Raw genomic sequence first — 27061 nt, forward strand, 5'->3', positions numbered from 1 at the left:
GTGGCCTATGTGGTAATATCCCTGACTGGTGATCGCCAGACTGGGGTTCGAGTTCCTCTCAAATTCGTTAGTTCCTTTTGAATCTGTAACTCACAGTCCATATTAGCTAAGGCTGAGTCATCAGCAGCTATTGCCTGGCCTTCTTTTGTCCTAGTTTGGGTGGAGTGGAGGCATGGGCGCTTATCATATGTATATATTGTAAGTCTCTAGGTCATTGTCCTGCTTTATAGGGCAATGTCACTGTCCCTTGCCTCTGTCATTCATGAGCGGTGTATAAAAATCCTAGTTGATAAAGCAGGATACTATAAGCCCAAGGGCTCAAACAATTTTCCTAGTCTGGTCAATTTCTTTTTTTTTTTTTTTACATATGTTTCAATTAAAATGATTTTGATGTCTGATTTTCGAATCAAGTTCTTTTTCATCTCCTTATGTTAATATATATATATATATATATATATATATATATATATATATATATTATATATATATATATATATATATATGTATGTATGTATATATGTATTTATATATGTATATATATATATATATATATATATATATATATATATATATATATATATATATATATATATATATATATATATATGCCAAATTCTTGATTTCTCTTTCTAGAGTAGGATGTTCTTCATTCCTTTGAATAGTTACTCGAAATCAGTAAAAATATCTAACCTTAGAAAATGGTTGTTACACAATTATTCAAACCGAAGGCAAGTTTTTTTTTTTTTTTTTTTTTTTGGTCGAGAATTGTCAAGTCGAAAGATTTGCAATAACGTCATTAGGACTTACATCGGTACAATGATGATCTTCCTCATTGTAGTTGAATCAGTAGAACTTCAAAAGTTCAAACTTGCAGCAAATGATTTTATGTAGATAAGGTTGACATAAGTCTTTTTATAGTTTATATATGAAGTAACTGTTTTAATGTTGTTTATGTTTTTAAAATATTTTATTTTAATTGTTCATTACTTCTTATATCGTTTATTTATTTCATTATTTCCTTTCCTCACCGGGCTATTTTTCCTTATTGTAGCCCTTGGGCTTATAGCATCTTGCTTTTCCAAGTAGGGTTGTAGCTTAGCTGGTAGTAATAATAATAATGATAAGAAGAAGAAGAAGAAGAAGAAGAAGAAGAAGAAGAAGAAGAAGAAGAAGAAGAAGAAACAGAGTGAGAGCAGTTTATTTTGCATGTTTTTACTTCACCTTCTTTGTAAAGTTCAGTAGACAGTTATTACCATAGTGCAATATATTATTAAAATCTATGAAAAAAAAAAAAAACACACATTTTCTTTTCAAGATAATTCCATACTTAAATCTTGTTTTCTATACACGACTGATTTCTGTTTCTTTGACAAAAATTGTCTATAAAAGATGATTTGACAACATAATTTCTTGAGGTTTTAGAACTAGTTTTCTACGTCTGCACAATTTTATTCTTTTGCTGAATGTGTTTCAGTTTTGCTCATGAACTTTTTTAATTGATTTTTAATCTCGGCGGGGCATGGATTTAATTCTAAACTTCTATTTTTCTTTACTTTCTTATACGTTTTGGATCAGCTTTTAAGAATTCTCTTGGCTAAATGGGAGAAGAAATGAGAAATTATATTTTATTTCTTTCAACACTTGAGTTCAAATGTTATTTTTATTATCTTTCTTCAAATCCTTCATTGACTTTTCTATGTAAATTCCTCTGCTCTTTTAATGTCTGTACGTCTGTTTGTCTGTGTTTTTTTTTCCTTTTTTTTCTTTTTTTTTCTAAATTCCTCTGCACTTTCAATAAATGTCGCTCTGTCTGTCTGTATGTCTGTTTTTGTTTTGTGTGTTTGTGTGAATTCCACTGATCTTCCAATGTCTGTCTGTCTCTGTTTGTCTATTTTTATGTATTCCTCTGCTCTCTCTCTCTCTCTCTCTCTCTCTCTCTCTCTCTCTCTCTCTCTCTCTCTCTCTCTCTCTCTCTCTCTCTCTCTCTCTCTCTCTCTCATAATTTTGAATGGTAGCGTCGTATTTCATTGTCAAAAACAGATTTTCCTCTCCCTGCCACACTCCATCTTTTTCGCCTCCTCTTATTGAAGATCAAAACGCCGTATTATGATTCAGGGAAGATGCTAACATCAGCTGCCTATACCGAGTTCGTAAAGAGTCTGATTTTTATCGAAGTTTCCAGATGCCATTCCAGTTCTGTTCCAATTCAGCGATAATTCAAGAAATCTCGAAGACATTCGACATCTTTTCCCAGGACACCAGCAGCCCTGCCAAGGCTTAACCCCCTTTTATTCCACTCGAAAAATGTCGAGTTCATCCCCTTTTTCTCCACTCGTAAAATGTCAGAGTTCACTAGAGTGACACTCCGAGTTTTGTGAAGGGTAATTAAAACCGGCTAATATATAGATTTGGACTCATTTTTAGCTTTGTTCTTTTAATGATTCTTTAGTGAATTTTCTTTTTTGTTTTCGTGTCGTAGAATGACCACATGTTTCAAAAATGTTCTTTTTTCATTGGAAACATCCTTGCCTGGCGTTCTACTGGACTAGGGTTCGAGATCCGCTCAAGCTCCATAGTTTTTTGTAGTGTCAGCACTTCATTATCCTTGCTAGCTAAGGAGGATGGTTTTTTTGCGAGGTTATGGGTCTATGTCTTGAGTCATCAGCAGCCATTGCCTGGCCCTCCCTGATCATAGCTTGGTTGGAAAGGGGGTCATGGGTGCTGATCATATATATATATATATATATATATATATATATATATATATATATATATATATATATATATATATATATATATATATATATATATATATATATATATATATATATATATATATATATATATATATATATATATATATATATATATATATATATTATATATATATATATATATATATATATATATATATATATATATATATATATATATATATATATATATATATATATATATATATATATATATATATATATATATATAATATATATATATATATATATATATATATATATATATATATATATATATATATATATATATATATATATATATATATATATATATATATATATATAATATATATATATATATATATATATATATATATATATTTATATATATATATATATATATATATATATATATATATATATATATATATATATATATATATATATATATATATATATATATATATATATATTTATATATATATATATATATATATATATATATATATATATATATATATATATATATATATATATATATATATATATATATATATATATATATATATATATATATATATATATATATATATATATATATATATATATATATATATATATATATATATATATATATATATATATATATATATATATATATATATATATATATATATATATATATATATATATATATATATATATATATATATATATATATATATATATATATATATATATATATATATATATATATATATATATATATATATATATATATATATATATATATATATATATATATATATATATATATATATATATATATATATATATATATATATATATATATATATATATATATATATATATATATATATATATATATATATATATATATATATGGACAGTCTGTTGAGTATTATCTCTGTCCCTTGCCACAGCAATTCATGAGTGACCTTCAGACTTTTAAATACTCGTACTATACGATAAAATGCTCTCTCAGTTATATATTATCAATATAAATTCTGTAAAATGGAACCGATTAAGTGCAATCATTGCCTTAGATAATATCGTGGTGAAAGAATTTTTTTACAGCTATAAATGTCACAGACAAATACACCTTTATACAATTTAATTCAAACTGGAAATAATTTTGTTTTATCAATTACGTCATTATATTGTTTGTCTCAAATATATTCTAATTATTAAATTCATTAATATAATTGCAGCAAAACACCAACAAAACATCAGACTCACATTCTTAAATATTTATTTCAAAAGCATCGCTATATTCATTTTAGTATTGAATATTTCCTTAATTAACATAAAAACCTATTCATTTTAAACAACTTGCTCATACCAAACATCACTTATCAAAATATAAAAGAAAAGTCGTGTGTAGAAAACTGTTTTTGGCCAGCATATACCTTGTTGAAAATGATGGTCAAACACTTTTCTATGTCAATCCTCATCATGAATATTTTAGCTTTGAATGACACATTCTTACATTTATATTTATTAAGTTTCTTTGAGGCCATAATTGGCATGTGTGAAGAAGGGATCTTACCATTATATTTTTTTCGTTGTAAGGAAAGTTAAAAAAGGATCGCCTTTGTGTTCTATGTTGAAGTCTCAAATGTTATATGCCAGATGTAAGAAGCTTTATTTTAGTTCTGTATCATTTCTAAAGTTTCTTTGAGACTAAATATTTATGATGAACATGTGTGAATAAAGAATCTTACCTTTATATTTTTTTCGTTGTAAAGAAAATTAAAAGAGGACCATCTTTGTGTTATATGTTGAAGTCTCAAATTTTATATACCAGATGTCAGTGTTGCCAAACCCGCGGTTTACCCGCCCAATTGGGCTACTTTTGAACACCTTACCGCGGGTTATAAAAGAGTGCCGCTACTTGCCAGAAATTGGGCTACTTTGGAAGAAATAAACCGCGGCGCCAATAAATTGTTTAAATGGTCTTTACAAATGCAATTTCTTTTATAGTAATTTCAAAGTGGAAATGTAGATCGATTATTCTATTTCAAATTTCAATAGTTCACAGACAGTTTAAACTATCGTTGTAGAGTCAAAAACAAGATTAACCGACACGCTAAATCAGTTAATGTGCAGGTATTAACCCAGGTCAGATTCTTCACTCATAGCTTCATTGTCTGCTGAGTACTGGTACGAAAGCCCTGAAGAGTACATGTACCGTAATTATGGCACATATTTTAACCCTGCATACAATGTCTATCAGCTTTTTTTTTTTTAAGTGGGAAAATGATAAGGAAACTGATAATTTGTAATTGACCAAGCAATCAAACGTGTCACAGATGCGATCAACATATCCAAAACGACTTTGTTTCCGATTTGCAAGGAAAATTGGGTCAAGGCTGTTAAGCATACTGATAACATTATAAAGGAAGACATGACAAATGACGTCTGTATTAGCTAATTCATTAAATCTTTTGTGACAGAACTAACTTCATCGGACGAAGAGTCACCATAACCACGTTTGCTAACTGAACCTTTGTTGTAACATTTTTTTCCGTTAATTAAAAAATTCTAAAACTACAGTCACCAATGTAAATATACTATATTAAACTTAGTTAATTGAATCCTTTTATGAATTTGTTGAATGAACACCAAATCTCTTTTATTTTGCTAATTTTAATTTTGTTAAATTTCATTCAACTAGTATTTAATTTTGCAAAAAAATATACGATTTTATCTTCTGTATTTTTGAATAAAAATTGTGTGAATATTTCGTTATCACGCTCTTCTACAAAAGCTTAGTTGATTGATTTCGATCCCCTCCCCACTATTCTATTTCTATAGTATATAATATCAATAGTTTTTAGTACCAATTTAATGATGGCTAAGTTACTATAATTGGGCTACTTTTGAAGCAACTGCCGCTACTTTTGAGGCTTTGCACCGCGGTTTGGACGTCAAGTTATTTGGCAACCCTGCCAGATGTAAGAGACTTTAAATTCCTTCATGTCTCCATTTTGATTTTTCGAATTTGGACATTTATGATGACTTACAATTTTCGTTCCAGGTCTCTCCAACGATTCAGACGAGCTAATGGTACCCTCAACTACATCCGGGCCTGTTCCAACGCCATCACCTATGTGTCCCAACGGCCTGACGCCCTTCAGTGTTGGGGGCATCGTAGCCACGTGTGATAATGAAGATGCTCCTTGCCCTTCTGATTACATGTGCACACCTCCCTCTAGCCTTGGGGGCAAACCAGCGTGTTGCCCCGTCGTTGATATTGTTGGTAAGATACTCATTTTGAATTTTTGACAATTAGTGTTAAGATTTCTCATATTTATCTCTGGAAAGGTCTGGACTTAATTTTTTATTGAAGGGAGAATCAAGGATTTCTCATTTTTCTCTGGAAAGGTCTGGACTTTATTTTTTTTATTGAAGGGAGAATCAAGGATTACTCATTTTTCTCTGGAAAGGTCTGGACTTGATTTTTTTATTGAATGGAAAATCAAGGATTTCTCATTTTTCTCTGGAAAGGTCTGGACTTGATTTTTTATTGCAAGGAGAATCGAAAAGCACATTACCTTGTTGGATGTGCTTGAGTTACACTAATAAGTGATGGATATTGAAATAGGAGCCAAATCATATGCTACCTAAATGTTTATAATTTTCCAACTTTGAGAATCTGGTTTCGGAAAAAATGATAAATTCATAGAAATCATGGGACAGCTTTTTAGTCATTGGTGTGCTTTCAAACACTTTTAGATTTTTGCAAAAGGACACAGAACCTAACAAACCCACCTAACGTAACCTAGTAGTTCCCAGGTCAAACCTGATTCTTAACACTTTGAAAAAGGGCACAAAACCTACCAAATCCACCTAACCTAACAGTTCTCAGGTCACAAACCTGATTATTTAACACTTTTAGAGATGTGTAAAAGGGCACAGAACCTAACTAACCCACCTAACCTAACCTAACCTAGTAGTTCCCAGGTCAGAAACCTGATTATTTAACACTGAGAATTGTGAAATGGCACAGAACCTAACAAACCCACCTAACCTAACCTAATATTTCCCAGGTCACAAACCTAATTATTTAACCCTTTTGGAGATTCTTAAATGGACACAGAACTTAACAAACCCACCTAACCTAACCTAGTAGGTCCCAGGTCACAAACCTGATTATTTAACGCTATGAGATTTGTGAAACGGCTGAGAACCAAACAATCACACCTAACAAACCCATCTAACCTAACCTAGTAGTTCCCAGGTCAAAGACCTAGCTGGGGGTTTCCCTTGGACCCCACCTCCTGGGTTACAAATAGCAAATAATTTCTTACCTTAGATTGACACCTACTCTCCTTTTTTTGTCTTGGCAATCTTTACAGAAGCGTTTCAGTAGAAAATGTGGTATTCCCTAAAAGCTAGGTCAGAATCACACTTGGGGAGTAACGCAATGAGCTTTTAAAATATTATTCACTACACCAGGAGTACCATGAAACTTGGCTGTATCATCGAAATAGCCAAAAGAGCAGCCATTATACTTTGTTACTTTGAGCTTCCTAAGACACATCCAACACGTGACATAGCTTTATAGGATCTGAAGTGTTTTCGGAGAAAACGGCGTGTGTCACAGAACTGCCTATGTCACACTCCAGCGTACATACATTCCCAAGTATGGTAAACTTCTTTATATGGTAGGCATGGTAGAAGAATGATGCACAGTAGCCTATGTGCGTAGGAAGTATAAACTCGTCGTAGAGCAACAAAGAGGCACGCTTGTGCTCAGAAGTATAAACTATAAATAGTGCAAGAAACCATGCACAAACGCATAAGTGGGCGCAGAAACATGCGACTTGCAAAATTCAAACAAAAGAGTGAAATAAACATTTCAGGAGACGATCCCCATATTTTGTGCAATTTTTTGTGGATTTCTTATGTGTTCCAGAGAATAATGTACTGTATAGAGAAGAAAACGTTAGTTTTACAATTATTTATCGATTCGCCAATAAATTTTCCCCACCCAAAACCTCTGGTTCCCACCGAGTAGCCTTCATTATCGTATGATATATTAGGGTATATCTTATTAACTAAGCAAGGGAAATAAATGTCATTTTTAAGGCAAACGAGTTTTTCTTTATATATACAAATTTTTTTTATCAGTAAAGGTTGTCCATTGTTTTTCTATAATAATACCGAAAAAAATTTATTTTTAATTTTTTTTCCATTTAGTTATATTACATCAGTATTTTGGTTTTCAAATTTTTTTATATTACATCTGCAGTATTTTTTTTTCATTCAGTAATATAATCCTTTGCCCTACTGGTACTTTCAGAAGCAACTAAACCTGGACAGTGCCCTTTTGTGAGATCGGCCACTGAAGAAGTGTGTGGAGGTCAGCGATGCTCTTCAGACAAAGAATGCAGTGGCAACTTGAAATGCTGTGTCGTACCTGGCTGCGGACCCTCTTGCATTGCCCCACAGACGCAAAACTTATCTCTTGAGCAAGATCTTCTTCAGGGGCCGACAAGTAGGGAAAAACAAATTTGTTCTGTAGCAGCCATTCTTGTGCTAAATTGAATCATGGCTTGTCACTATCTTTATCCCCTCATGCTCATTGATTTTCATATTCTGTGTATTTGAAGATCTGTTTGTGTCTTGATACTTACCATTATAATTTTCCATATTCAAATTGAACGGGACATGTATTATCTATGTGGGTGGAGTGAATTCTGAATATATGATACCCACGGATAATAGAGCACTCTTGCGCACTACAGTACTTTAGTTGATTTTAGTTAAATATTTATGACTGATAGATGTTAGAATCTCTATACAATATACAAAAATAGTTTGCCTACCTAGAAATTATTCATTAACTTGAAATAAAAGTGGTAATACCACACAAGATTTCAATATTATGAATTAATATGTTGTTATAATACAGTACTTGACTTTTACCATTCTCCAGTAATTACCTGAAATTGAATATATAATATATTGCAAAAGTTAGAAGGGCTTAGATATGATTTTTACTACTGTATAATTTAGAAGCATGGTAATAAAAGGGAAATTCAAGCGAGTTATTCTGCTTTTCAGTGTGCGAATATCTCCGTGACCTTGTTGAACTGGAAGGCGTGACTTTGGCAGTACCAAAACCATCTTGTGATCCAAATGGAGCTTATGAACAGGTTCAGTGTAATGTGCTTGGTCAGTGCTGGTGTGTTGATGATTTTGGCACCGAGATCCCTGGCACTAAGTAAGTACAGAATAGAAGAATTCCAGGTGCTAATATAGTGATATTCCTACCATCAGGATTCTACTATAGTGTGATTCCTACCAAAGGAGTTTAGATAAAACATACTTCTTGACACTATTTTAATTTATGCTATTCTATAAAACATGCTGAAAAATCCATAAAACGCTTTTCAGGTTAGGTTGGGTAAAGTGGTCGTTTTGTTTCCACTGTTTGCTTGTTTAGTTAGTTTGGTAACGCTTAATTGAGGTGTTACTCTTGTAATAACACCTTGGAAGGGGAATATTACATTATTTAGTTGTTTGCTTGGTAGGAATCACCCTATAGTGGATTTGAATCCCCATATTGAGGTAGGAACAGAAAATGAGGGTAGGAATCATGCTATAGTAGCACCGAATTCCATATCCCATGCAAATGGTTATTCTCTTCCAGTTGATATGGGGTTTTAATATATTTCTAGTTGGGTATCATTATCCTTACTCATTCTGTAAAATTTTGCTGACATCTTCTTTTGAGTAAGAAAATTCAAATAACATTACTGTAATGCATTTCTATTAACCCTAGGGCATCATCAAGAGAACTGGTAGCCTGTGATAAAGTACGTGCAGCTCTAACCTGTGGAGAAATGCTGTGCCGTCTTGGATGTGACTATGGCTTCATCCTTGATCCTGATACTGCTTGTCCTTTGTGCCAGTGCCGTGATCCTTGTCAGGTTTGTATTTGACACAGGTATTTTTATGATGATATTAAGGAGATTAATATCAGTTGAGTACCTGTTGATATCACATACAGATGGAAATTGTGGAATTTGGATGTTTTTTTCTTATTTGTAAGAGTGAGAATATTAGCCTACTTCATTCATAATATTGTTTTTTTTTTATGCAACAGAGTGTTACATGCCCCACCAGTCATGTCTGCCAGATGGTGGACATACCATGCGTAGATGGAGTTTGCCCTGCTATTCCGCAGTGCGTTCTTGTGATAGAGCCACAGGCTGCACCTTTGTGTCCTATTGGTGAGCCTTACACCCTCCCAGAAACCAATGCTACATTAGCTTGCAGCCCCAGAGCCAGAGCTTTGGAATGTCCTGAATCCTACTCTTGTTACGCCGATGAAAGCACCATTGAGGGTGTATGTTGTCCAAGTTCTGGTAAGAAAGTTATTATCTCTTATTATTTTTATTTTTGTCTAAATAATGGGAAAAGTTTTCTTGCCCTTTGCTTTTGTTGCATTATTTTATAAGATTTAATTCTTTAAAAGCACTTGGTTTTAAATAATTTTGTGCTGTTGGTTCCAAATCACACATTTACTGCTTGGATTTTTAATACAGTACTTTTGATTACAGTAGTACCCTGGATTACGAGTTTAATTCATTATGAAAACAAGGCCTGCAACCTAAAATCCTCGTAGCCTAAAACAATTTATCCTATTAGAAATATAGGAAATAACTTGATGGATTCAACATGTCCATAAATACACATATGTATGTAACACTTTTTAAACATTAAACTTACCCGCTGGTTATATAACAATGGCTTTAGTCCCTGACGTCCGGCAGAAATTCAAAAACTTGCAGCAATCGCAGATAAGAGTTGCCAGGTGTACACTAGCGCCACCTCCGGAGCTAGGCAGAACCATTCCATCCAGCACCAGATTTTCTCCCGCCGCCATTCTGGCAGCATCGTAGGAATTCACTCGTGATTAACCTGGATTTTAGCAGTATATTAGTGATGTACTATACGGTTTTTGGCATTCGCTTATTTTGATTTGTTTGGTATTTGATCGCTATGTTATAGCTTAAAAGGTAGTATTAGAAGTTTTTTTTTTTTTCAACCTATTTTAAACTAACGAAAGCATAATGATGATAGGTAAACACCCCGCCTTGTCTATGACGTCAGTCATATGACGTAAGCTAGAATATGACTTGCATTTTCTTTCTTTTTCTACAAAGAATGATAAGTGAATACTATCTTACAAAGTATTAAGTTATACAGAATAAAAGGATTATGTTATTTTAAGAAAATTTTTGTCCTTTTGGTGTTATTTTTTTTTTTTTTTTTCGTATAATGTTTATAAATGTTCCAATTGTTGAATGTGATTATTCATCTTTTATTGGAACCCGTTAAGTAATAAGGGTTGTTTACATACAGTGAACCCTCGTTTAGGTAGATAGGTTCCAAACCCGGCCGCGATAGCTGAAAATCCGCGAAGTAAGGACACCATATTTACGTATTTATTTAACATGTACAGTATATTCAGACTTTTAAAACCTTCCCTTTACGTAGTACTGTTAACAAACTACCCTTTAATGTACAGAACACTTAATGCATGTACTACAGTACCCTAAACTAAAACGGGCACAAATATTAAAGGCGATTTTATATCATGCGTTTCCTAAACGCCAAAAAGCACGATAAAAAATGACAACCAATGTTTTGTTTACGTTTATCTGTGATCACAATGAAGAAACAAACACATTTACACACCTGTGTATAGGTTAGTTTTTGCATCGACAGCAATCTTACCAAGTACTATACAGTACTGTTGATTTTACAATGCAGCACAAAATTTATTTATGAATAAAAGACAGCGACCATAACTCAACAAATAACATGCAGTCACAAATCAACAGAAAACAGTTCCAAAGATTTTCCGGCGAGATAATGTTTCTATGTTTGCCGCTCTGAATGTGGAAGAGTCTGAGTGTCTGAGCAAGAGGGTGGTGTGCGTGCTAAATGGTGTGAAAACTTGGTGAGTGGTGTGTATGGACACCCTGTGACTGCTTTCTGCAAATAGTATCGTTTGTATTTGTCCACGAAAAATGGCAACATAGCATGAAATATTTGCTCACAGGGTGACATGATACTCATAACCCAACTCAAATTTTTATGCTAAACGTAACCCGAGGTACTACTGTAATTTCTTTATAGTGGATATGGAGATTCTAAGACAACTAATGTTTTTGTGTGTTTCTATGTTGTTTTAACCTTTTGAAATGTTATGTTAGTGATGTGTTGTTTTTTTTTTTTTTATTATTCTCTTATTCAACTTTAAAATTACTGTAGTCATAAAAGCCATGCAGTAGGTTAAGTTACTTATTTTGATCATATGTTATCATATAGTAGAACAATTTTATGCACAGAATGTCATTTCTATTACTTGATATGGTCAGGATGTAAATTCTAAGTTTTGGATTTAAATCTATTTGAAAAATGTCTTCATCAAGTAGGAAAGACGGAAAAACCTGGCCAGTGTCCCTTCCTTGTACCCTCAATGAGTGGAAGCTGTGATCTTGAATGCTCTGACGATTCTCACTGTGTGGGGGACAACAAGTGCTGCAGTAATGGATGTGGTACTCAGTGCCTGCAGCCAATTAAAATGACAGGTAGTGTGAAGACCTGAGTTGTCATATTCGATACATATATTTATGATTTTTCCTCTGTGATGGTTAAGATCATATTTCATGTAATATTAGAAAAGGTTTAATCATGGAAAATAGATTTTTTTTCTAAATTGTAAAGATTTGAAACCTTGAATTTTCATGATTTCATGTAAATCCCTGCAATTTTGGATTCATTGTGGCTTGAAGCATTATGTCATCCAAGTTTCAGCGTAGCATTGATCAATAGCTGTGCATTAACTTCAAATTGGTTTTGAATGATAAGGTGTCTATAGTTTTGTAACGATTTAATTTTACATATGAGAATTGTATTGTTTAGCTCTGTCTGTATATTTTTAAATTGGTCTTTTAATGAAAATATTGTATTGCCAAAATTATGAGTGAGAGGTTTAAAATATGTTAAAGCATACAGTAGTATTGCAACCTATTTAAGCCTAGAGATATCACTTAATCTTTAATATTCAAACATTCTCTTCACAGCCTGCGAACATCAACGCACATTGCTAGAGCACAGAGCCAGAGAAGCTGGTATATCATCTGGTCGAGTTTATCTTCCTCAGTGTGATGAAACTGGTGCATTCCTCCCTACTCAGTGTCACCCTGCAACTCTTACATGCTGGTGTGTAGATTCACAAGGATTAGAAGTACCTGGTACACGCGTAAGCCAACCTGCTCACCCAAACTGTCAGGTGAGTCATATGAGAAGTAATAATTTTCATACCATTCTCTATTAAAATTTGGCTAGATGCAATACAGTTTTCAACTTGCAAAGTCTTGGCTTTTTGAAAAGGTCATTTAGTTTTGGTTGAGATATTGGTTTAACATAGTTTGTACAGTTTTATTATTTCTCTGAACTGCCCCTGATGTGCATATTGCTTCTCTCTGGAAGGTTGATTTTATCAACATTAACCCCCAAGACTAAAAACCTTCCCCTTCCCTCCACTTTTAATGGACTTGTGCCTCTAGTAAAATAATAAGACAGTCCAGTGGTTAATGGCAAACACCGATATCTTAAGCTCCAGGTCCTCTTGTCTTTTCAGCCTCTTATGTCGAATTCGTGTTATCGACTCATTCTATCTTCATACCTTAACTTTAGTTATTTTAGTGCATTTAAAGATGTATTCTTTATTTATTAGTCACTATTCCGTAGATTTTTCAAGGGAATTATTTCAGGGCAAGCATCATCTGCATTCTGTCTCATGGTGGGAACAGCCTTGTGATTTAAGTAACTGTTGTGAAGAGTGTGAAGGTCTCAAAGTTAATTTTATGGCCAATTATGTCTCCATGGTGAAACTTGCTTTTAGCTCGGATATATATCCAGAGAATACTAGTTTAGTTGATTATAGCGAGGATGATGATGATAAGGACACGCCAGCAATGAATTCCAAATTCCAAGTCAACACTCAATGAATCCAGTTTCAATAGTGATAAGCTTCAAAAGTTCTTGACTTCTTTAGCTTCTTTTATGCAATCCCAGAAAGCCAATGAATCTTAAATTAAAGGAGGTTTTCTGAACTGACCTGTCCTTTTTCAAACCCTAACCTGACTTCTTAAGTTGGATTTAGTGGTTCTAGTATTCCATTCAGGAAAGGTTCTTATGGTGCCCAGCACATTACAGATTTGAGATCCTTTCATAGAGCCTTAAATTCATTTTTTATTTTAGACACTTGCTACGCAACTTTTGCATTCCCGCAGGCTTAGCTGCTCTTTCTTATAACTGGATTGCAAGGCAGAAGACAGAGCTGATAGGCCTGGATCCTAACATCGTCCACTCACTTGATGTAAATGCTCTAAATCAAACTCGTATTCTATATGGAAACTATTTCATATTGTATGTTCTCTTAGAGCAAATGTATCTGATGAAATTTTGGCTGAAGCCATTGGTTGCATCATGTTTTGATGGCAGTGTGCATCGTAGTCTTGCAAGTGGCCACTAACTCGTCATGGGTTAAGCCTTAATTGGGTAGATATATAAGGTAGTACCTCCCTGCCAAAGAAGGTCCCTAGGAAAACAAATGCACAGCAATTCCCATACAAATATGCAAACAAACAGGAAACCAGTAATATCTTCGCTCATCCTTATGAACAGAAAATGAGGATGAAGAGAACACAAAGGAAGAGATTGACTTTGTATCCTTTATAAGTAAGAGCTGACAAATATCCAGCAAGTTGCTCAAGGTAAGTTCTGATGGTGTTTTTTCTTTCAAGTCTTTTGAGATGCTTCTTCCAAGAAGATTATACATTTCGATTCCTCCATTTAGTTTTTGATAGACTCTATAGATTGTTATCTCAAGGCAAAGAAATGCTGGTAATTCTAGTTCTTTCTTAGTGTTGAACTTTCTATACAACAAAGATGATCTGATATATAATTCTTCTTTATGTTTATACTTACAAATTGGGTACTAAATATTGTTCTAGATTACAGTGTAATCTCTAGTCATGAACCCTTCATTAATAGTACAAAATCTCTAAATGTACAGTGTGCAAACTGGTTTACTAAAGAAATGTTGTTTGTAGGTGATGAAGTATTCCTGAAATACTCCCCTTTGCTGGTTCTATAATAGGAGTTATTGCATCTTTTAGAAAAGAAATTTGTAGGTTATCAGTATTTGAATTTTGTTTTGGATCATCTGACTACGGTTAAAACTGTCGCAGGTTGGGTTTCAGAGGCTCTAATAGCCTTTGTGTCTTTTGTTATGAAAAAAAATGTAAGCCTCAATGGTTGGGACAGTCTCTGAGGTGAAGAAAGTTCAATTTTGGATGTGAATAGTATTGATTAAGTGATGAAGCTAGTAGTAATAATGATAATAATAATAATTGTTCAAGGAGATGATGATAGGACTCGGTAATGTTTTGAAGTTACAGTACTTTCTTGAGATACCCAAGTTTCCGACTTTAGGCCAATTGCTTTGACAGCCTTAGAATTGTTGCCAAGGATTGCTTTTGCATCAGTGATAGAACATCAGGAATCTGATGTAGTGAACGTTCTAGAAGAGTTGCGAGCAGGACTAAATGTTATTATAGAATGCTATGACATTTGTTGGAAAGGAAGGATCATAGAAATAAACAGAATTTTAATAGTAAAATGGCCGAGGACTATGAAGCATGAAGTAGGTGATGATGAATGGAGAAATATTGATATAAAAGCTGAAGATAGAGACGACTGGCGAAATCTAACCGATGCCCTTTGCTTCAATAGGCGTAGGAGGAGATGATATAATGTTATTTATATATTCACCTAATGCTCATATACCCACCACCCTCCTCCCCACTTACTTGTGGGGTGGTGTCTAGAGGATAGTGAATAGTTTTGACTTCGAAACTGAAAAGAATATCCATCAGTAGATGACATTAGGTATTACATTGTCTCATTACTTTACTAGAGCCATAAATCCATTGAAAGGAGAGGAAATGAGAAGTTTATCAATTTTGTGAGTGAAAGGTGATAAAACTGCACTTTCAGAGAAATGCAATATGAACATCTGGTGATTATGGAAATAACAAATTTTATTATTAAAATTCAGGTTTTCTACTATTTCTTCCTGTTGTACTTCTATGCCTATTCATGAATTTCAGATGGTTAGGCTTCTCAATTGTATAAAATGCTGGCTATTGATACTTTTATGATTTACTTAATTTTCATATTAAAGAATGTGATACTGCAGTACTGTACTAAAGAGTATTAATATTTGACATCATTATATTATTAGTGTACCTTTTGGGGCTTAGTAGGTGGTAATAAATGTTCCTTGCAACTACCCTTTGGCCCCCTAGTTACACTTATTTAACCACACCATTCTCTCCGATTTCCTCCTACTTAGCCATCTAACTTCCTCTATTTACTTTGCTACACTTTTCAGTGACATACTAAACTAATTTTTGATTCATTAATAATAAATTCAATAAAATTCAAGCAAGATTTGGAAATTTCATGGACAACTTAAATTGTTACCATCGACTCGCAAGGAGTTTTGAAAGAACTTAATTGAGGTAATTTTATATTTTATAGGAGCCACTTGTATGCCCAGCCATGAACTGTGACCTTGCTTGCCTACACGGGTATCGTCTGGACGATTCTGGTTGCCCAGTTTGTGCCTGCCGTGACCCATGTGAAGAAGTGACGTGTGCCACACCTCTAGAAGAATGTCGCATTGTTCATGTTGCTTGCGTTGATGAACCCTGTCCACCATTACCTGTGTGTCTGCCGAAGTTGGAAAATCCCTGCCCACATGGTAAGTTGCAAGAAAATGAATGCATGTAGAATACTGTACACGCATTGCAAAAATGTGCTAAAATTCTAGACATCTAGTATAAAAATTTTGTGTATATGAAATAGGAAAATATTCTGGATTAAAGGTATTGCTATTTATTTGACTGTACTATAGTTTGTCCATCTAAACGAATAATTTCCAATACCCTTAAATAAATTTATATTTGTGCTGTACTTTCATTTGTCTCCAATTTATTTTCATTTTCATATACAATAGTTTAAAAAAACTTTAAAGTTTCTTAGGTAATCAGTTCTTTTAAAACCCCCTAGGCTCACCTTTGAGGACGAATGAAAGTGTAGTCGAGTGCGGACCTGAAGGAAACACCTGTCCCTCGAGCCATAAATGTCACCTCTCTCCACTTGGAGAATATGCCTTGTGCTGCCCCAAAGCTCGTAAGTTTATTTGTTTCTAAATGTACTTTTTGTTCATTGTTGGTTTCCATGTAACTCTCAATTTTGAAAGTGTGGAACTAAGTATAAAAAAGTCTAAAACCTGAGGAATTTGATAGCCAAATATCAATGTAACTTACATGTAAAGTTAATCGTCTTCTTAAACACCTTTGTCAGCTCTTCCATTTGTGGTGTTAGAAAGAAAATTAGTTCTCTTCGTCCTCTTTTTATCGTCTGCTCTTGTGCTCTCTTATCCCAAACTGTTATTAGGCCTAGCTTTTTCATCCATCCTTTTTATCCACAATTCCGTTGGCCTGCCAACTGATCATCATCATCCTGCTTCTTCATATTTAATGCTTTATATTTCTAAGATGTTCCTTATCCCATTTCATCTGAGTTCCCTGCCTTTTTTCCAGCTTCCATATACTGTATAGTCTTCCCATTATTCTTTAGCCTTGAATCTTAACATCCTAAATTTGTACCTTGTGAAAATTCTTCTATTTTATTTGCCAGTACCCATGTTTCACCAAAGTATAATTGTACATGCCTTATACCTATCATAACTGTTCTTTTTAATAACGAGACATTTTTTTTGTTTACCAGTACTGTAAATGTAGCATGTTTTTATATAAAATGCAGAAAATTACTTTTATATTTACCATAGTGGAGTATTTGGTTGTTTAAGTTTCCTAACTTAGTTGAGGTTGATAAATGTTGGTGGTGTTCTTGCTGAGATGCATTGAATGAGATTGGGAAATAAAATCTTACAATCATACTTCAGATCTTAGAAGAATTGCACAATTGGAGCATGGAACTTTTCTTTACTGTATTTTGTTAGCGTTTTGGTGATAACATTATTTAATATAAGGTGTTTAACTATATAAATAAGGATCATGTGAGTCCTCTACACAGAATTCATTTCCTAGAAGGATCAAGTTTTGCCAACAGTTGTATCCTGATAATTTAATTAAAAATGAAACTACATCTACTCGCTTAAAATTTTTTATCACCTGTGATTATGAAAAGGAAGGAGTAATTTATTTTGAAATTTAAAAATTTGTAAAGGAAATAAAATCAGTATAAGATTATTTAGCTTTAATGTGTTTTGTTTATGTAATATTGTAATACAGTCTCCATTTGGTGAAAGGTTTTCTTGGCTAGATATCTTTTATACTAAATATCTGTAGATGGAATCTCCAGCTGTCTATTCTTGACTTATAATAGGATCACTATATTGTACTGTACAATACAATACTTGAATTATAAAATTTCGGAAATAATTACTGTTTTGTAAAGAAAGCCATACCAAAAGGTTGATTGCTGCATTATGGATGACGGACAAAATGAGATTGAAAATATTTTGTACTAACGACTGCTTTCATTTACTCTATATATTTTTCTATGTGACTTTTAATAAGGAATTTTTTTATCTTAAATATGGTACACATTTAAACATACTTTACTGTTTTAAAATTTTTTACGTGAAAGTTATTTAATAACTAAAATTGTCTTTGATGTTGTTACACTAATAAATACATTTGATCCTTCAGGTGATGTATGTTATGAAGCAAAGGACTCTGGATATTGTGAAGGGGCCATCAAGCGTTGGTACTTCAACAGGGAATCAAATCTTTGTGAAACCTTCCGCTTTGGAGGCTGTGGTGGAAATCTCAACAATTTTGAGACCGAAGAGGAATGTCTTGCTACGTGTCCTTTGCTCACAACTTGTGAGAAAATGAGAGAAGTTAATTTAAGGAATGTTGATAAAGTTAAAAAGGTGAGGTTCAATCTATGGAAAAATTAAGAATGATTATATTGAAACAACACAAAGATTAGCATTGAAATGAAATGTAGACAAAAGGTGGAATAATGATCATTGATTAGAATATCCAGTGAAGTTACAGTATTGCTGAAAGAAATTAGGAACATTTACTCATAAGGTGTCCCTTTTTCAGATTACTTTCATCCCAAAATGTGAGAAAACATCCGGTGCATGGCTTCCTGAACAGTGCCTTGAAGAGCTTGGAGTTTGTTGGTGTGTTACTCCTCAGGGTGATCAAGTGCCAGGGTCTTTAACTCGTGGAGCTCCACAGTGTCAAGGCACGTCCAGATCTGCAAGAAAAATGAATTTTGATCCAAGCACACCTACTAATATGAGTAAGTATGGTTTCAGGGGATGTCTGGTGCATTGTCTAAACATATAGGCTACTAACATTTTTAGAGTTAACATGCTATGTAGTCTCCAGGGATATCCGCTTCCTCTAATGTGATCATGTCAAAGGCTCTACCATTCCTGGGAGTTCCAATGTTCCATCTGTTCCCTCCTTGTCCCATTCTGGGAGCCAGGCAGTGCCTAGACCTTTGGGTTTTTGGGTTCAGGGAAAAACTCCAGCGGGGATGGTAACTCCTGACGAGTTTTCTGGATTAGGTGATGAGGGAGGAGTCAGCAGGCCAGCTTCTTCTATGACTATTGAGGGGGGCCTCTTAGTTGAAAACCCTTGAGAATCTGGCGTTAGATGTGTTTTTGGCCTGAATTGAATTTTGTTTTGTTGCAGAGGCTTTAATCTGTTTTTCAGTAATGTGGAATTTGAAGGTTTTGTTGTTTCCTCAACTGCATTTGGGGATGACACACAATTCTGGCCTTTACAGTTTAACAGAGGCTGGAGGCTTTGATATTGTCAGGTCAGAAAACACGATTCTAGCCTAAAATGGTCAATATAGGATTAGACTCAATGATAGGTATTTTGCTGAAAGGAGACATCACCCTGCCCAAGGAATGTAATCTACTTTTAGGAGTTTGGAGGATTCACAGAACTTGGTTTTCATGAAATCAATAGGCAGAGGGTTTTCCTTTTGTTCCAAATTATTTTAGGACAACAGAACTTAATGATCGACAGACAGTTTTGTCTGGTGTCTGGTATGTCCTCTCTGCCTGTGAGTGGAATTGGTGGATCCCAGATCACCAACTCTGTAATGGCAAAGATGACAAAGTTGTTATGCAAGCCTTCTTATAAGGTTTTACAGAATTTTTTCAAAGCAAAATTTGAGGTGTTGGCTGTTTGCTACCTGATTGAAAGATAGAAATAGAAGAGTTCCTGTGTGTTGACTCTCTATGTAAGTATCTTTTCCACCCATCATTAAGGTATAAAGATAAGTCTAACATGTTTGCATTAAACATTTCACTTTCTGAGAATTAGAGAAAAGGACTTTGGCCCCATTTGAAAAAAAAAAAAAAATCTTCCTATAATAAGGGTTGGCAACAGTATCAGAGGCAATTTGCAAGAGATCAGCACTATACTGTACATTCATACTAAGTTTACTCAAGATGAATATAGGCAACAACATCAACTAGCTTGGATAGAGAATCCAATCCCAGATACTTAGGGAGTTTTTCAGAGAAATAAGAGCAACTGTAAGCAGACCATGGGAAGTCCGGATGCTGATCAACAAGGAATTTCCTCAGGGCAGTGTTCGTCTCCATTGTTTTCAAGATTGTATGACATTTTTTCAATGAGGGCAGAACATAGTCTCAAAAGGCCTGGGCTAGTTGTGGATCTCCAATCTCGGCTGAGAGAAGAGTGATCCTCGACCTATCTTGTCCCAATAGACGCATCAGATGAGACACTTTCAAAATGACGACCATTAAAAGGGGTTTGAACCTGTACTATAGATATAAAAAGTTCCATTTGGCTCATTTCTTTAGCTCCCCTCTTTCAATCTTAAAGTTTTGGCTCATGAGGGGTTCTTAGAGGTTCGAAGTGATGCTTTTTGGCCTCAAATAACTCCAAGAGTGTTCATAAATCTACTAAATTAGTGATAAAAATCCTTCAGTTGCAGGGAGTTCAAGTCATACCCTATTTGGACAAGTGGCTAGTCTAGGCAGAGAGAAAGAATTTTGCCTCAGGTACATAATTAAATTTGTGAAAAGTTTTTAGGAGCTAGGTTTCCTTATCAATTTCACAAAAACAAAAATAGTCTTAAGAAGGATATTCCAGTGACTAGGTCTTCATTGGTATATGTCACAAGACCAAAAGCATCTATGCAAAATTTTTTTTCACAAGGTCAATTCCTTTCGTCGGAGTTGCTTCTCCAGACTGCAACTAGAGAAGGTTTTGGGTCTTCTTCAGTTTGACAAAACTAAATAATTCTATCATTTCCATAGAAGAATTACTCCAGAGGGCTCTTTGCTTGACAGCATTAGCCTAGGAGCTAGTCAGTGAGCTCACAGCATTACCTAGAGAACAGGAGTTCATCACCACTCTTAGCCATCTCCTGATTCCCGGGTTTCCTGTTTTTTGTGAGAAACTAAAAGCATCTTCAAAGGCAGGATTCTCCTCAAATCACAGCTTTACAGTCTGGGGATAGTAACCTCTGTCCATTGTTTACTCTGCCATTATACTTGCAGAAATACATGTTTTCAGAAGGTTGTCTGCTTCAAAATACCCAGACCAAAAAGTCCCTTTCTACAGGGTTGTGGTGGCCAATTTGGTAATGTCCCTGACTGGTGATTGCCAGACTGTGGTTCTAGTCCCGCCCAAACTTGTTAGTTTCTTTGGCTTCTGCAACCTCACCATCCTTGTGAGCTAAGGATTGGGGAGCCTGTAGGTCTATCTGCTGAGTCATCAACAGCCATTTCCTAGCCCTCCTTGGTCCTAGCTTGGGTGGAGATGGTCTTGGGTGCTGATCATATGTAGATATGATCAGTCTCTAGGGCATTGTCCTGTTTGATAGGGCAATGTCACTGTCTCTTGCATCTGCAATTAATGAGTGGCCTTTAAACCATTCTGGAGACACTATCCATGCAATTTCAGGACATCCAGACCTTTCTCAGCTGGTCTAGACATAAGGTCTATATAAGACACTACACAAAACAAATCCAAGTGATTCAACATGCATGTGTGGTACTCTGGTTGTGCGTGGTACCCACAAGGGGAATTTGGATAGAAGAGAGGGCCCATTATCCAGGTTTATCAGTCCTCAGCAGTAATATAGCATCATGACAGGCTTCTAGTTCCTTCTGACTTATTTTTTCATCGCGCCCATACATGCATGAATTCGATATTTGTTTGGTTGTAGATGATTGTCCTTCATGGTGCACAAGCCTACTCTAATATTGCTTTGGTATAGGTACTTGAGGATCAAACAGCAAAATAGCCTCAAAGGAGGGATTTTGACAAAAGAAAGCCTATTTTTGGAGAGGAACTCTGCAGTCTCCGAGACCCCCTCCTCCCTTATCTTGATAAGGAAGGGAATATATAAATCTTCCTCTGAATACGAAGATGGTAGTTGGATATAAAGAAATGCTCAGGCAGTATTATCTGTAGTATTAGTATTGGTTCTCGGTAATGTCATGTTATCAGTTACCAGAGGAATTTTAGTATTTGAAGTGCTGTGATGGGCCCAAGAGAGCCTGAGCAAGTGAATTTCCGATATACACATTGAGTGTGCTTTGAAAGTTGAAAAACTGGCCCTAGACAGGGAAGGCAATACTTCTTTGGTGTTTTATGTCATATTGTATTCCTTGTCCTAGCATTTTAAAAGAAAATTCTTGAAGACAACACAGCACTTTCCCATAATTAGGTTTTCCTTAGTCAAAACCCCATTTATAATTACAGTACAGTATGCTGTAAGTTACCAAATTTTTCTTATGTTCTGATTACTAAATGTAAGACACATTTGTATTTTTCATATGTATATAGCACAGAGATTTTTTAATTAATACTTTATTTTTGATTTAGCTATATTACAGACTGCCATTATTACAAGTGAAATATTGAGCTTTTGTTACAAATTAAGTTTGTCATGGTCTTAACTTAGATTAATCTTTTCAGCAGATAATATTGTGCTTCAGTTAAAATTTCCCAGTTGGTATTTTAACTTTTTAAGCTACTGTATTTCCCACCCTGATATATATGATTTTCCAATGACTTAGATGTACAGTTAGTCTCTCTTCTCCTATAATAATGATTCTTTCCTGAATTATTGCAATTAGGGCTGTATTATTGGTGTTATCATTATTATTGTTATAAATACAATCGTTATACTGTACTATTGTTGTTTCTTAACTTTATTAAACATGGAATAAGCTCAGAATGTCAATAATTTTTTGGTAAATTTTCATAAAATAGAATGTTCAGATTTGAAAAAGCCATATAAATGTAGCAAAAAGAGTGACAAATGGGTAACAAAAGGGGTAAATCAATACACAGATAAACATTCAAGTATGGGTGTATGCAAAAATACAATTTAAAAAGATAGCGTCTGATCACTTAAAAAAAAAAAAAAGCAGTGTATGAGGTAGAAAGTGTGGCCTTTGACCTCTTAGTTTTAGTACTGTACATGGTTTGATATGTCTAAGGCAGCATTTTCATTCATTTTTACAAATCTTGACATATTCCCATGTATTATTATTTATTTTGAATTCATAGATTAAGAAAATGAACATATATTTCAAGCCATTACTTAAATATTTTTACTTATTTCAGTTTGTGAACCTGGTCAAATTGTACATGTGTGTGACAAGAACTTGTGTGAAAACCAAGTTTGTTTTTCACATCCCCACGCTGTGTGCCGAGTTAACCCTTGTGGAGGCTGTGCTGTGCAGTTTGTTGATGAATTCAATTCTCCAGTGAATTGTGAAGTGGGACTTACAGAGTGTCAGAGAGAACTCCAACGCGTTCTTAATTCTCCAATGTTTACTAGGCCCCCTGTGACATTTACTGGTAAAGTATTCAGAGCAGTTTTTATATGAGATAAGAATTTTACCAAATCTGTTTATGTTGGTACAAAGAGCTGAGTAAGTTGACAAAGAATCAGAAACCATAAAAGAAGAGGTGGTGATTAATTACTCTTAATTAGGTAAGAAACATAATTTATGGAATTGACATATGTATTTCCAAAATGAAATGCTTAATTACTGTAATGATAGTGGTTATCAATTCAATTATGGCATATTTCATTATAATTTGAGTTTGATTAGAAACTAATGGTAAACACATGCCTAGAATGTCACTGCAGGACTGATTTGTTTCTAAGAGATAATTATATGGCTTTCAGGTGGTCGACCCTTCCCACTGGCAGATGTTGACAGTCCAGTGCACCACGATGTAGATCTTTTCCGAAATGTTGACGTGTATCATTCTGTGCCCCTAGACCAAGAAGCTGTGGAATCTCAGGGCATGCGAAAAAGTCGTCAATTCGACGTCAATCAACCTAGTGATCTTACTGTCTTGGGTGATGTTGTTGAGGAGGCCCAGGAACATGCCAGATCTGCTCGTTCGTTACCAGAAGTAAGACAAGACAGATAATGGAGAATTAAATGTGATATATTATTCAAACATTCCAACCATTTTATAATTTTGGGTGATTGTTGAATTACTTCTTCTCAGGAAGAATAACACTTTATTATCATGTAGTAGTCATGGAAATAATAATCATACATGTCTACTTATCTGTACGTGAACTATCAATTGCTATCAGTAATTAATTTTCTGATATGTTCATAATTCTACATAACTAGAGATATAAGTTTAACAATTTTAGTGTGTATTTTGTAAGTTGTAAAGAAGGAATGGAAATACTTACAGAATTGTGTATTTTGATCTTAGGAAAGTGCACCAGTCTCTCCCTTAGCTGAAGCAACCCTAGTAGATCCCGAAGACCTAGCGAGAAGATTAGAAACTTCAGTTGATGCTTCTTCTGATGTGTATTCTAGCTTGGATAAATTCTCTTCCAGACTCATCCTTGAAGATTCTTTTGAACCAATCCCTACAGAAGGTATTGTTTACCATTAATATTCTATTTACACTTTAACTAAGACAGCTTTTTTTATACAGTTTTTTTTTTCTTACGGTATGGTCAAAGTAAACCCACTGAGATGCGTCTGCTATTACTGAGTTATGTTGTTTTTATGTTGTTCAAAGTTGCGGTTGTTGACTACCCATTTTATTTGCATGAAGTTGGAAACACATTGTCTACCAGAATTGTGGACTATCTCATTTTTTCATACATTCCCATCACAAACTAATCCGAGGGTACGATTAGAACAGATACACTACATTCAGGACATTTTTTGTTGTGTGTGTCATTCTTCTATTATAGAAAAAGTGATGGGAATGTCTTAATATAGTCAAGTTGCATCTCTATCATAAGGTTTTCTTCATCATTTATGTAAGTAAAATACAGTTTCTCTTTGCATGTCTCATGAAGGATAAATCTAGGTTGTCAGCTATAAACTTTCAAAGGTGTGAGGCAAACTTGAAAGGAATGACGATGATGGTAATGAAAATATTCACGGATTACTGGCTGCTAATTATAATGTTTGGAAAAATCAAACATTGCAGTCCTTTTACAGAATTTGATAAATGGCAAAATACAGTCCTTACCTGCCAAGAAATTTAGAAAAATATTTCTGTTTTGAAGGCCATATATGGGCTGGGGCTAAACATCTGTATACCCCTGTCCTCCTTTGGATTCCCAGGTGCACATATTTTCATAATTTATTGGCATGCAATGGTAACCTTTTGATATCATTGTTTTCATTAGAATGTTGGTATTGTTTTATGTCTAGATAATGTTATGGTTTAAATTCTTACAAGGAAATTGTCTCAAGGTATATGTAAAAATAACTTTGCTTGCCAAGGTTTTGGATGGAGGGAAGAAAGCCCTAGGTGACAGTAGGATAGATGTGACAGAGGCAAAAGAGCATGCTAGGAAAAGAAGTTAATGGTAAGCAATTGTATTGCATTTCAAATAAGCCCTACTGCTACCTCTGGTCACCTTGGTGATCGCTGAGGTAGTGGCAGTAGGGGAGTCAGCGTATGAAGCTTCATTGTGGTGGAAGACAGGGGAGCACCTTGATGCTTATTGAGATGTAGACTCAAATGGTATTTTTCCTTTGTTTTTTTATAAAGACCGCTGATTTCTTGGCTCCCAAGTTGTCAGTTACTTTTTTGCACATTATTAAGAAAAGGTTATTTTTGTATGTGTTGGAGGATTGGTAATGTTACTATTTTAGGTCAATGTGTTTTTGGTAGCTCTAGCCCTGTTCATTACTACCTAATTTCTATAGCTATATCTAGATCTTGAAAATCGTTTGGCAAAATGTCTAAAAATGTGTTCTGAAGGTAATAATCAGTTCCCTAGTTTGCATTGTTAGATATATATTTTTTTATTTGTTACTTTTCTTATAGTTTACAGTTTATTTCTTTGTTTTCTTTCCTCACTGGTCTATTTTCTATATTGGAACCCTTGGGCTTGTAGCATCCTGCTTTTCCTACTAGGGTTGTAGCTTAGCTAGTAATAATAATAATGATACTGATAATAATAATAATAGATTTATGTACTGTATATATATCAAATTCATATACTGTATACAGTAGACACACGCACAGTCTGCTCTCTTTACCCATGAGTATTGCATTCGACAGGCACCCCTGCCTGAAGGTAAGGAATTCCCTGCATGTTCTAAGACCCTAGACTCTAGGGATGTATTTTGCTTTTTTCTTTATATTACCCCAAGAACTATAATTGTACTCTCATGTCTATAATATATTACATCCGTGAGTTTACTATACTGAATGAAATTATAATGCAGTACAGTATGATGAAATCTTATACTGGCGATATTGATATAGGGACACACACACACACACACACACACACACACACACACACACACACACACACACACACACACACACACACACACTCTCTCTCTCTCTCTCTCTCTCTCTCTCTCTCTCTCTCTCTCTCTCTCTCTCTCTCTCTCTCTCTCTCTCTCTCTCTCTCTCTCTCATATATATATATATATATATATATATATATATATATATATATATATATATATATATATATATATATATATATATATATATATATATATATATATATATATATATATATATATATGTATGTGCCTTTTAATGTGTTATAAAATACTCTACTGTTTTTTATAGTATAGCATGCATGATTAAACATATTTTTAAGGGAAAGGTTTTCTCTCTCTCTTACTTACT

At 34.1% G+C, this 27061-nt stretch overlaps 1 protein-coding gene across 7 annotated transcripts in view; it reads left to right on the forward strand.

Annotated features, from left to right (window-relative positions):
- The window catches only part of LOC137658639 (uncharacterized), a 189780-nt gene that overhangs the window by 136440 nt on the left and 26279 nt on the right, over positions 1 to 27061 (forward strand). For 5 of the 7 annotated variants that reach the window (XM_068393578.1, XM_068393587.1, XM_068393611.1 and 2 more), the window contains exons 8-21: positions 5797 to 6018; positions 8065 to 8259; positions 8829 to 8988; positions 9550 to 9697; positions 9874 to 10135; positions 12212 to 12370; positions 12866 to 13074; positions 16395 to 16617; positions 16926 to 17048; positions 18596 to 18822; positions 19001 to 19202; positions 23531 to 23767; positions 24102 to 24334; positions 24653 to 24821. In XM_068393578.1, coding sequence (XP_068249679.1) covers positions 5797 to 6018; positions 8065 to 8259; positions 8829 to 8988; positions 9550 to 9697; positions 9874 to 10135; positions 12212 to 12370; positions 12866 to 13074; positions 16395 to 16617; positions 16926 to 17048; positions 18596 to 18822; positions 19001 to 19202; positions 23531 to 23767; positions 24102 to 24334; positions 24653 to 24821 — 2769 coding nt within the window. The remainder of the gene's footprint in view (positions 1 to 5796; positions 6019 to 8064; positions 8260 to 8828; positions 8989 to 9549; positions 9698 to 9873; positions 10136 to 12211; positions 12371 to 12865; positions 13075 to 16394; positions 16618 to 16925; positions 17049 to 18595; positions 18823 to 19000; positions 19203 to 23530; positions 23768 to 24101; positions 24335 to 24652; positions 24822 to 27061) is intronic. The other 2 variants (XM_068393595.1, XM_068393605.1) reach the window with 1 other exon arrangement.

The sequence above is a fragment of the Palaemon carinicauda genome, chromosome 1 (assembly GCF_036898095.1).
Source record: "Palaemon carinicauda isolate YSFRI2023 chromosome 1, ASM3689809v2, whole genome shotgun sequence".
Lineage (NCBI taxonomy): Eukaryota > Metazoa > Arthropoda > Malacostraca > Decapoda > Palaemonidae > Palaemon > Palaemon carinicauda.